Source organism: Triplophysa rosa, linkage group LG21, assembly GCF_024868665.1.
Source record: "Triplophysa rosa linkage group LG21, Trosa_1v2, whole genome shotgun sequence".
NCBI classification, from domain to species: Eukaryota; Metazoa; Chordata; class Actinopteri; order Cypriniformes; family Nemacheilidae; genus Triplophysa; species Triplophysa rosa.
Genome location: NC_079910.1, coordinates 18,022,739 through 18,034,809, shown reverse-complemented (window position 1 = coordinate 18,034,809; position 12,071 = coordinate 18,022,739). Strand labels below are relative to the sequence as shown.

Here is a 12,071-nt window from a genome sequence, read left to right as displayed (position 1 = left end):
CCGCAGCGGTCGAGGGATGCTCAGGCTCCTCAGACCAAAAGGTGAATGAATGCAGCACGCCGTCTCCCTTTTATACCCGGATATCCGGGGGCGGAGTCCGGCATGCAAATTTCATTCGCCAATTTCATTGGCCTTTTCTAAACTAGTCAGAAGTTGATAGGTTCTCAAGAGCGAACCCCATCTGTCGGCTCGACACAACGTCTCGTTCCCTCCATCAGGGAACTGAGGTTACATCCGTAACCAAGACGTTTTCCGCTATAATTATTGATTTACTTTTGAAATTTGACCATTGCTCAGCTCCCGTTATTCCCAAAAATAAAGTTTTTATATATTTACAGTAGAAAATGTACAAAATATCTTCATGGAACATGACATGTAGACTCAATACTAAGAGCAAGGATTTTTTAAAGAGTTTTACATTATTACTTGATGTATCTTTTATGATTTACACATAATCAGATTGTCAGTAGTACGATAAGCAAATGAATCAACACAGCTATTGAAGGACCATAAGTAATGAAGGACATTAAATTTGGTCCTGTTTTAGTTATTCAAGGACTGTCAAAGTTATGATTCAGTAGTGCCAGACGCATCATGATCATTTTATAAAAAGAGGAAGCATGATGCATCAAAGACATGCGAGCTGGCCACTGCTGACCCAGAATCAATGCGTCTGCATTTCTTCTTTCTCTGCTCTCTTGACTTCTTTTTCTTCCCTAATATTTGCATGCAATACAGACATTGGTACACTGAATACAGCAACAATTTCATTAGGTTCCTATTTACTGTAGGTCTGAAGTACAGATCTTCCATATAACAGCTGTAGTCACAGCACCGAAAGTTTCGTTTTGCCACTTGTAAACAGTGGGGGTGGATATGACCAAAATCTTATATCAGAATGAATTTGTTTATATAATCGGAAAGTTATATGTCACAGTATACGCAATATGAATAGCAACAATATTGTGATATCAGCAAATTCAACTTATTGTTATGTTAAATAATTATGCGTCAATGGTATTTTCTTTTAATTTAGTCAATACTTTAGTCATTTATAGTCAATACGTTATACTGCATATGCTGCGTTTCTTACCACCCAGCCCTATAGACGGTTTAATCAGGGCACACGCGCATGGCCAGAAGTTAAGTTCTGGTCTGTGTTTTGTTATAATATAACTATATATTTTATATTTAATTCATTTGATATCAATTTATATGAATATTTTATGGTATAGTAATTGTATTAAATTACATATAAAACACTCAACGGTTCCTTGCGGAGGTCTGCCATAAGTTAAGTTTGGGCGACATAACGTTTGTTTATGTTGTTGCCACTAAAACTGTCTATAGTTAATAAGTTAAAGCTGCAATCTGTAACGTTTGACTCTCTATCGCCATCTCTGTTTAAAACTTGTCTTTTACGACAAGCTGACATTTGAATACAGATTTTTTAATGTACTTACTCAATAACTGATTTTGCTTTTTACTTAAAAAAATTACAGTTTACAGCTTTAAGAAAAGAGAAACACTATTTCCGTATTTCCTACACTGCAAAACGTGATTTTGCTGAATTTTTTTATTTTTTTTATTTTTTTATTTTACCGAATTTTCACATATATTTGAAACACAATAAAAATGTGAAATTACAGAAGTAGACTGCAAACTTACAAGTTGGGTGTAAATGAACATAAAACATGTACTACTATTACTTTACAAATAATGTTGTTACCGTTTTTTATGGGATTTTTTTTCATTGTGTTGTTAAAAAGGCTTTTGATTTGATTAAAATACAAGCACTAAAAAAACTACCTGGATGAGCAATGGATTCTTAATATTTCAGACAGACACAGAAATGGAAAGCAGTAGAGATTACGCGTGTTTAAACAGTAAGGTTTGTGTTTGACGGGGCCAGACAGGCTAATTAGAGCGATTACTGCACAGCTGGTTTGGGCCGGCTGCTCGGTGGAGGATCAAGGGCTCTGAAAACTTCATCTCCACAGCTTCTGCACCAGCACATCCCTGGAGTTATTGGTCACCGTTTGGTAACAGCAGTTCCCCTTTGATTGATTGATGAAGAGAACTGAAAGTGGATGAGGGAACGTTGTGTAACTTCCTCTGCCTTCGTCAGCTGGACGTAGAACAAGGGATACGGGTCTTTGCGGCACTCCAGATGGAAACGGATGGCGAAATATCGGGAGCAAAGTTTTTCTAAAGCTGTGTGAGAAAGACAATGTAAACAGCCACAGTGATCAAAACATCAGCTGATGTGGAGGAAGTAAAGTCTAGCGTTTGATTGAGAATAGTGTCAGTAAACTCAAGGTTTGGGTCTTCACCTTCAGATTTTTGTGAAAAGTTTATAAGGCTGAGAATCTACATTACGATTTGTCACATTAAATCAGTATCAAAAGGTATTTGGCCTGTTTATGAACAACACACACATCAACTACACACCGCTTTAACATTTGACGGTGAATCATTAACTATGACGGTGAATTTAAGACCTGTTAAACTTAGACTTTAGTATAAATAAAAAGATAAACTTTAAAAACTTTTTAATCATTTATTCACCCTCATGTCATTCAAAATCTGACTCTTTCTTCTGTGAAACACAAAAGAAGATATTTTGAGAAATGTATCAGTGGTTTTGTGTCCATACAATAGAAGTCAATGGGGTGTGGTTTGATTACCGATGTCCTTTCTCCGCCTTTCTTGTCCTAATAGCTTCTACGTTTTCACTCCATCTGTATTCTTGTTAAATCTTTGGACTCTTCATTTATCTCAGAGGTCTTGAATTTAGTCAGTTATCCAGGATATCATGCACCACTTTCCCTTGACACCGCCTCTGTTTTTTACCTCAGTCGACTGTCTCTCTTTTCTCCCTGTCTGTCTGTCTGCAGTAATCCATCTGAGCAGCAGCATGGCTCCTCGAAGCCCCCGCTGGGTTCCTCGGCCGTGACCTCTCGTATCCTGCTCCGCCAGCAGCTGATGCGCGAGCAGCTCCAAGAGCAAGAGCGCCGCGAGCAGCAGAGACGCCAGAGCGCATCTTACGGTCAGCCCTCCGTCACCCAGACCCCCGCCATCAACGTCAGCGCACCCGCCACTCTGTCCAGTGCCACCCAGGTGCCCATGGAAGTCTTGAAGGTAACAACAGAACATCAGCTGCATCTGAATCTCTAAAATTGAATGGCTTTGCTTGTTGGAAGTTGTACTGTATCTTTTTTTGTTGTTTTTAAACATTAAAATCTTTTGTAATATGGCAGTTTGGACCCAGAGAAAACGTATTGCTCTGAAGTTGCTGTTTCATAGTTTAGGAGATTTGATGAGCTCTCAGGTGTGTTTTAAGTGTCAGCCTAGTCTGAGATGTTTCTCCAAAGAATTAAGAAGAAATAAAAACAGAAACAAATGAGACAATTGTTCAAATACATAAAGAGTATGGAGTTTCAAAAACCCATAATTTTACAAAATTTTCAAAAACCGTCAAATTGAAAAAAGAGATTGCAAATTTACAAGGAAAACACATCATTTTATGGGGAAATTTTGGAATATATTTCTGGTGCCCCAGCTGCTGGAAAAAATCTATTTTTCAGTCTATTTTTGATATACGGTAAAAAATGTCAAATTACAAAAAAAGACTGCACATTTACAAGAAAAACATGGAACAACGTGTAATTTTATTGGGGGGGGGGGGAAGATGGTATATTTGTGGCGGCCCAGCTGTAGGAATTTGTTTTTTACAGGAATTTTGTCTATTTTTGAAATACAGTCAAAGAACTAGTCAAATTACAGCAAAAGATCGCAATTTACAAGAAAACATGTAATTTTACAGGAAGATAACTTATTTGACAGTATATTTCTGGCGTCCCAGCTGCCAGAAATGTTCCATTTTTTTACAGGATTTTTTTACAGTGTAGATTATAGAGGTAAAATAATCTGGATTTGGGTCAATTTGAGGAGAAATGTTTGATTTCATATTGACTTTTGATTACCGTTCTGAAACTCTAATGGAGACATTTATGAGTTTTCTGAGACTTCGGCAAAAGTTTTCATTTTCTCTTCATTTTTCTCATTGCTAATGCTAACAATAAACATGTCAACAGTTTAACCAGTGGTGTAGTGGTGCCTGGAGAAGTGGGTATACTGTTAATTTATGACCCCATTTTCAAAGCAGCCCAGCAAAGGTTTTATGCACATTTTGAACTTTCGTATCAGAAATGAGTGATGGCCACAGAAGAGGTGCAGATTCTGCGATCAATCCTGGCCTACAGGCTATATGAAGAGACAACAAGGGCAGTACGCAGGATTTTAGAAATACCAATGTCCAAAAAAATGTTGACTTCCTTGATGATGTGCATTTTAAGACTTTTAGAGTGCAAATTAGAAAACAATAGCTAACGTATATTATACAATAGCAAATATTATACATCTATGTTTCAAGAAAGAGCATTTGGGTTTGAAATGACATAAAGGTAAATGAGTGATAAAAGAACGTCAAGTTTTGAGAAAGCGACGCAGCCAGCGTTTTGCACGCGTTTTTGGACGAGACATGATAATTACATTCTATGATAATACATTTAGCTACTTACATTGCGCTCTTTCACAGTTAAACTGACCTCGAGCTGGGCTTCTGGCAAAAGCAACTCCCGCCTTCCTTCATTTGATCTGCCATCTCAATTAGATTGATGAGCGCTTGTAGAACGCTGAGGTCGATCAGATCTGAGATCAGTCATAGGCGTTTTCTACAATATTGGCAGCAGTTCATTCAGTTCATCCTGTTATTCACGACTTTTATGACATACCATGGAAAAATGACAGAGGGTATATGCCGTATTCCCGTGCATACCCTGCACTACACAAGTGGGTATACGCAATGCCGACTGATACCACTACGACTACACCACTGAGTTTAACTAATTTGTCTACCAGGATTCCCTTCAAACTGTTGCTCTATCATCATAGTTGAGCTGAAAGGAAACCTGACCTTAAAGCTCCCCCTTATAGCATCAGGGTTTTTGTTAAAAAGTATAAAAGACTGGACAGAATTAGACATAAATATAAATTTAATTTGTAGGTCATATTTCGAATTTTCTATCGCAGCATTTCAAACAGTCTCTTCATGTTTTGCAGTTGACATTAGCACATAATACATTTGTTCTTCAGCATGACCGCTCACTTCAAGTTGAACTGGAGTCTTTATCAGCTCAAGCGTGTCTGATTATGATACTGTCTGTACAGGAGGGGCGAGGACGGGGTGGGCAGGGGACAGTGAAGTGTGTTAAAATGCATACGGGGATTATCTTTCCCTAGAGAATTCCTCTTTAATGCATGCTGTGTTTCCAGCCTCTTGGAATTAGCCATCTTTAATCCTATTTGCTCAGCTACGTTCAAAATCTTTTCATAGCTTTGATTCCTTGTTAGTCCACAGAACTGTGGACTGTTACTGATTCTCTGCGCTTTTGCGCACAGACTGTGATAATTGCGTCGAAATCTGCGTCGTCCCAATGGAGACGAGCTGCTAATGTCACTCGGTAAATTTTTCCTATTCTGTAAAAAGTGATCGCCGCGCTGTCACTGTGATGGGGTTTGGTGGCATGAGAAACAGTTGTTTGCATTGATCAAAGTTTAATTCTGTGACAATGTTTTGTGAATGATGATATTTAATGTCTCTGTTTTAATTTGTAGTACTTAGTTTAAAGATAGTGTTATGTTTCTTGCTATGTTATGATCTCGGCTTGTTAACTTACTTGTATAGTTGAAAATGTTTTAAACATTTGGTAACCTTTTTATTTTCTAATGCAATCAAATTTATACCAGGCACATCAAGGTCCACTCAGTAGTTAAAAAAGATTATTTTCAAGTGCAGTTTATAAACGTTTTAAACATTTGGTAACCTTTTTATTTTCTAAGTGCTCAGTTTAATTTATTTATTTACTGTCATGTTGATTTTATAATTATTAGTTATTCGTTGTTTTATAAACTATTAACTTTTTAACGTGTTTAATAATTTAATTTTTTAAATTGCATTTAAAGCTATTTAAAATTTGTTGTGTCTCTAGGAATATATTTGTATATATTTTTTCAAAGTTGGTTTTGCACACTTTTGCTGAAACACCTCAGGGGCATTTATGAAGGCATTTATGTTTTCAGTAGATGTGTGAATGATACTTTTTTTTACTATTTACATGTCCTGCCCCTTGTTAACAGAAGCTGATCACACATTACAAGACCACCCAACACGCCAGAGTCAGTCTTAACCAAATCCTATAGAATGAATGCAACACAAAAGAGAACATTGCACAGCTTATTTGATGTTTTATGCTGTAGGCTGTCTATAATTTATCTCTTGCTAATATTGCAAAAATAAAACTGATGTCTGAAGTTCAGTTTACATTGATTGTAAAATGAACAAAAACGGATGGAAAAAATATAGGACATATAGAGTTAAAGGAATACAGTAGTTCACCCAAAAATGAAAATTCTGTCATTGTTTACTCACCCTCTTGACATTTTAAACTTGTATGACTTTATTCTGCAGAACACAAAAGAAGATATGTAAAAAAATGTTGGTAAAAGAAAACCGTTGGTCTCCATTGATTTGCACTGGTTTTGTCCATACTGTAGAAGACAATGGGGACCGAAGTTTTTTGATTACCAACATTCTTTAAAATATCTTCTTTTGTGTTCTGCAGAAGAAAGAAAGTCATGCAGGTTTAGAATGACAAGATGGTGAGTAAATGATGACAGAATTTTCATTTCGGGGTGAACTATCCCTTTAAACGATGTTGCGGAAAATCTGTTGGACAAAAGATGATCCTTCCACGTCTGGTCCAGATTGCTTATATTAAATGAGTAAAAGGGCATGTACTACATAATCTACCATAGTATTTATGTTCAGTCAGTCGTTACTTATGCTAAGCTGATGATATGCCGGTCCTACTACCCACCAAATGCCTGTCGACTGTTAACACACACTGCCTTCCATTGTAACACATGCTCAGGTTTTATTCTACAACTAACACACACAGTGTGATGTGGGTTTAGCAACAATAAACCAGTGCAGAACATGCAGAGAAATAGATTATTGAGCAAAAAATAGAGTACAGTGATAGAGTAAATGTGCATTTGAGTTATCGGTACTTATTGACGTATTTAAATGCAAAAATGATACATTATAGACATAGATTGGGAAATAAAGACTGACATTTCATTGTCCCTAGTTTTTATTTATGTTCTGTTAAATAAATGTGATCCAGTCTGTGCAAACCCAGCTAAAGTCATTTTGCGTGAATTTATGGTTTTCTAAATAAAATCATACTACATACTGTAAAGAACATTCTGTGAGAATATAACCTTGATATCTTTAATAATGACAGAGTAAGGCCATGTCAAAGATTGAAATCATTGTCAAATGAATGCCTGAAATTGCCCTGAAGTTGATTGATTTTGACTGCAAAACAAATATACAAAAAAACATATATTATGTATCAGCGGTCACTTTGGACACTGAAATTCTGTTTCTTATGATGAAAAAAATATGTTGATCTACAGACTAACGTCCATCAAAGTTTTTTGTTCATTATCGCTTATCTTATGTAGGGTCATTGGGAGGGCTGGAGTCTGTCCCAGCATCTCAGGCCACAGACAGGGAAACACCCTGAACAGGTGGCCAGAGCTAAAGTCTAGGACAAATAATTCATTATATTAATAATTTCTAGTCACAACAAAATAGCAATGATAAGCAAGTGTTCTCCACAAATGTGTTATTGGCAGTGGTGGACGAAGTACACAACTTCCTTACTTGAGTGAAAGTACAGATACTACTGGTCAAATATTACTCCAATACAAGTAAAAGTTCTAAAGACAGATTCTTACTTAAGTAAAAGTACAGAAGTACGTGCTTTTAAAAGTACTCAAGTATTAAAAGTAAATTTCCTTTATGTCAGTTGTGCATTGTTTTATTGTCGTATACCTTATGCCTCTGAAGCACCCTACTGAATACACAGAGTAGCTCACAGTATCAGTTCTATTAAAGGAGTAGTTCACTTCAAAATTTGCCCCCATTGATTTTTATTCCTACTATGGAAAGTCAATGGGGGCAAATTTTGCAGTGAGCAACTCCTTTAAGAGCTTTATATGTTTAGCACATATATGTTTAGTTTAGATGTAATCCTGTATGATCATTCAGCCTAATTATCCTCATTAGCCCCCTAGTCCTATATGTATTTATGAGCAGTGTTCTTTTATTTTGTATATTCCCTTAACCAGTTTTAGCAGCAATTTACCAGTAAGTAGTAAGGTTCTTGTAAATAGTAAAGTGTAGAAGCCATGTGTTTGTTGGACTTATTATCATTTGTATTACCATAATTTAACTACAAACATAAACTATAGCTAGTATAATGAAACTATGGTATGTTTAGTTGCTGTGGTTTTACTAAAGATTATTAATTGGAGTATGGTTCCTATATATAGAAAATAGTATATATGTGGATACTGTGGTTTTACTGCAAATACCATCCCTGCTGAAAAAAACAATGAATTTGTGAATTTAAATTAAATTCCTCTTTGTAGTGTGTTTGGGTACCATCCAACCAATAGAATCCATCACATAGCCTACAAGTAGACAACAAGTATCCATATTACAATTCCCATTATAACCATTAAATCCATGACATTTTATGTTGTATTTTGGGCAGGGTTCTATTGTTTTTATTTCAACAGGAATACTTCAACTATAGTTACTTCAGTAAAAACATTATTCATTTTTCAAATCGCTTTAAATGATATAGCAGCAGATCAGAAATTAACACGCACGTGTAGCTCAAGGTGTATATGATGCTTATTTACCGTTTAGCCGTTATGCCGATCATTTTCATGACAATGTTTCTACGATCTTTGACTGATCGTAACCCACAGATGATTACACCACACTTTAACATGTGCCCTTTTCGTCTGTTATTGTTCTGTTTGCCTTTTTAGAGCGCTATCAACGGTGTAGCAGCGCCTACGTTTACATTAGTTTAGCGGGGAAGATCCCAGAGTTGCCAGATTTGCATAAAAAATATGCAAAATGGCCATTCAAAGCTTACCGGAAAACAGCGAGCTTAGAAAAACTGAAATACTTGGCAACATTAAAAGGTCCTGGAAGATCGCAAGCAAGATAAATGACGCACACCGGAAAACCCGCTGCATAGAAACCATTTTCTACTTTGGACCTTTTTATAAATGTAGTGGAGTAAAAAGTATGATATTTGTCTTTCAAATGTAGTGAAGTTAAAGTACAACTACAACTACTCAGAAAAAATAATACTCAAGTAAAGTACAGAAACTCAAAAAGTGTACTTAAGTACAGTACTCAGGTAAATTTACTTAGTTACTGTCCACCACTGGTTATTGGTAGCATATTTGAAAAATAGAGAAAAGTGATTGAAACTACTTGGAACAGAGAATTTTTCTTTGGTTTTGTCATGTCTTTGTTATATTTTAACCTTTAGAAACATCACTCGCTTAAAGGGATAGTTCACCCAAAAATGAAAATTCTGTCATGAATTACCCTCCCCAACCACACCCCAATCCCACCCCCCCCCTCTGTTGAACATAACATAAGTTATTTGGAAAAATTTCTGGGACACCATTGACTACCATAGTAGGAAGAATTAAAATGGTGGTCAAATGTGCCCTAGAACTGTTTGCTTTCCGAAATTCTTCAAAATATCCTCTTTTGTGTTCAACAGACCAAAAAAATGATACAATAATTTTTTGGTAGTCAATGATGTCCCAGAAATGTCAGTTGCTAACATTCTTCCAAATATCTTTCTCTGCGTTCATCAGAACTAAGAAATTCATACAGGTACGAACAGTACATTTACAGTTATACAAGAGAGAGCGAAGGCTTTTTCCTTTTTTTATCAGAATTAAAATGACCAAACGATCAAAAGAAAGAAAGAGCAAAAATGTTTTGAGGCTGTCCGTCTCAGACTAGCTTAGCAGCCCCCTTCCCAAATCTACAGGAAATTAGCTTAGGTGTACCAGGCAGAACCTCTGGAGCTTAAAGTGAAAACATTCAAGCTCAGATGAGTTTGTCTAAAGACCGATCGCCCCCTCATTAGCCAAGTGACCCTTGATCTTTTTAGAAATTAAGTACAGGATCAGGTTAAGGAGGGAGACAAAGGCAAGAACAGTCTTAGCACACACCGAACGCTAATTCACTCAAGAATGCCTGTAATTAGCAGCGCCCGTTTCATTCCGCGGCATATTTAGCATTGGGAAGAAGGAAAATAAGATGAAAACACTGGAGAAAAATCCTGATGTAGGAATGTGTGTAGAGGATCAGTTTCACTATTGGCTGTTCACGCAAAACCAAAACAAACAAAACAGACGAACAAAGTTCGGCGGCACGACGGCTTATGGAATTGACTTTTGCCATTCCCGCTGAAAGATGTGGAGCTTGTACTAGTCTTTGAGACGGGGTTAACGCAGTTAATATACACAACTTTTCACTGCCGCCATTGTAACGAAATCAAAACTTGCAAAGTCTTCCCATATTGTCATTATACGTACATCATAAATTGCCCATTTTTTTTCTCATGATTGGATGAATACTGATATATACAGTGTCAATATGGAGAGCATCTACAGCACAAGACTAAAGACGCAAGATATTGAATTCACGGTTGACATTCATTAAATATGTTTTAACACCATTTATTTAAAGCCAGTAACACTTACCCAGTTTGAGATCATAACAGTTTCATTTTATGCTAAAATCAATTATGTTGTAAAATAATGTTGTGTTATAATCAGAAGCTTTGTGAGAATGCACACAGAACTGTAAACGTGTAACGTGTTAATGAAGCAAAGTTTTGATTCATACTTTCTGAGGTTCAATACTTAAATTCCTTACAGAACCTCCTTTAGCTTTTAGCTCTTTTAGTCTGTACATTGAGAAAAAGATTCCTGTCACAAAAGTTATGCTAGTTATGCTCTAGACTGCCAAACTGATCAATATATAATTTTTGTGCGTTTTTGATTTAATGCGCAAAATCATTATATTGCGCAAGCGGCGTATCCAGTCACTCCATTTCGTCTCGCCACCTTCAGCAATTCGCTTATCAGTACACTTCTACTCATAAAGACGTAACATGCGTGGGTGTAAGAGGTGCAAGGGGTATGATTAATTATGAGCAATGTGTATTACAGAAAACATTTATTTCATAATGAGATTCCCCCAATTGAAAAATATTTATTCTCTGAAGAAAGGTTAGATTTGTAAACAAAATCTTTTCACAGCCTTCTTTGGTCCTATTTACCTAGGGCACGCAACATTTTGAGCACAACTGTAGAGGCAATACATGTATGTGTATTTGTTTATAAATACAAAAGTAATATGCACAGTAGACAGACCTATATTATGTAAACACTTTTATTCTGGATGTGATTAATCGTTTATCAGCCCTACTTACCATTTCCTTTCACAAATAAATAAATTCAAAAATAATAACCTTATTTATTTTCTGCTTTAACTGGTTAATCTTTTTTTTTAGTTCAGTGACTATCTTGCAGTCTGCGATCACACATCAGTCTTTCTCATGTGCTGAAATCTGTGTTAGGGGGCAGAAACTCTTCTGTAAATAGGATGGAGGTGGGAGAATTTTGAGTTGCTGGAGTGAGAGACTTCATTGTTTTAACATTACGCTGACGTCAAACATTGCTCCGCAAATGCTCACAGTCATATTAGACAGAAAACAGCACAACATCAATAGTGTTCGTTGTGTCTTGGCCTAATTGGTTAAAAGACAAACTGATCAGTGTTTCACAGTGTTTTTAGGCACAACCAGCTGCCTTTCTATTCGGTCGACTCAATTTCTTGGCAAGTCGTTTTTAGCAGGTCAAACGGTTTGTGTCGGTGGTTTATTTACAAGCGTTTAAATATGCTTGAATGTCATCGTTATGAGTTTACAAGTTCGGAGGATCTGGACATTAAGCATGTGTATTTTTAACAATGTAAAGGTTATTCTGTTTATTTAAAGGGATCATTCATCTAAATATAAAAAAATCTGTCAGCATTTATTCATCCT

At 36.3% G+C, this 12,071-nt stretch overlaps 1 protein-coding gene across 4 annotated transcripts in view; it reads left to right on the top strand.

Annotated features, from left to right (window-relative positions):
- Positions 1 to 12,071, top strand: part of mitfb (melanocyte inducing transcription factor b) — a 41,568-nt gene that overhangs the window by 16,001 nt on the left and 13,496 nt on the right. For all 4 annotated transcript variants that reach the window (XM_057363093.1, XM_057363091.1, XM_057363092.1 and 1 more), the window contains exon 2: positions 2,898 to 3,141. In XM_057363093.1, coding sequence (XP_057219076.1) covers positions 2,898 to 3,141 — 244 coding nt within the window. The remainder of the gene's footprint in view (positions 1 to 2,897; positions 3,142 to 12,071) is intronic.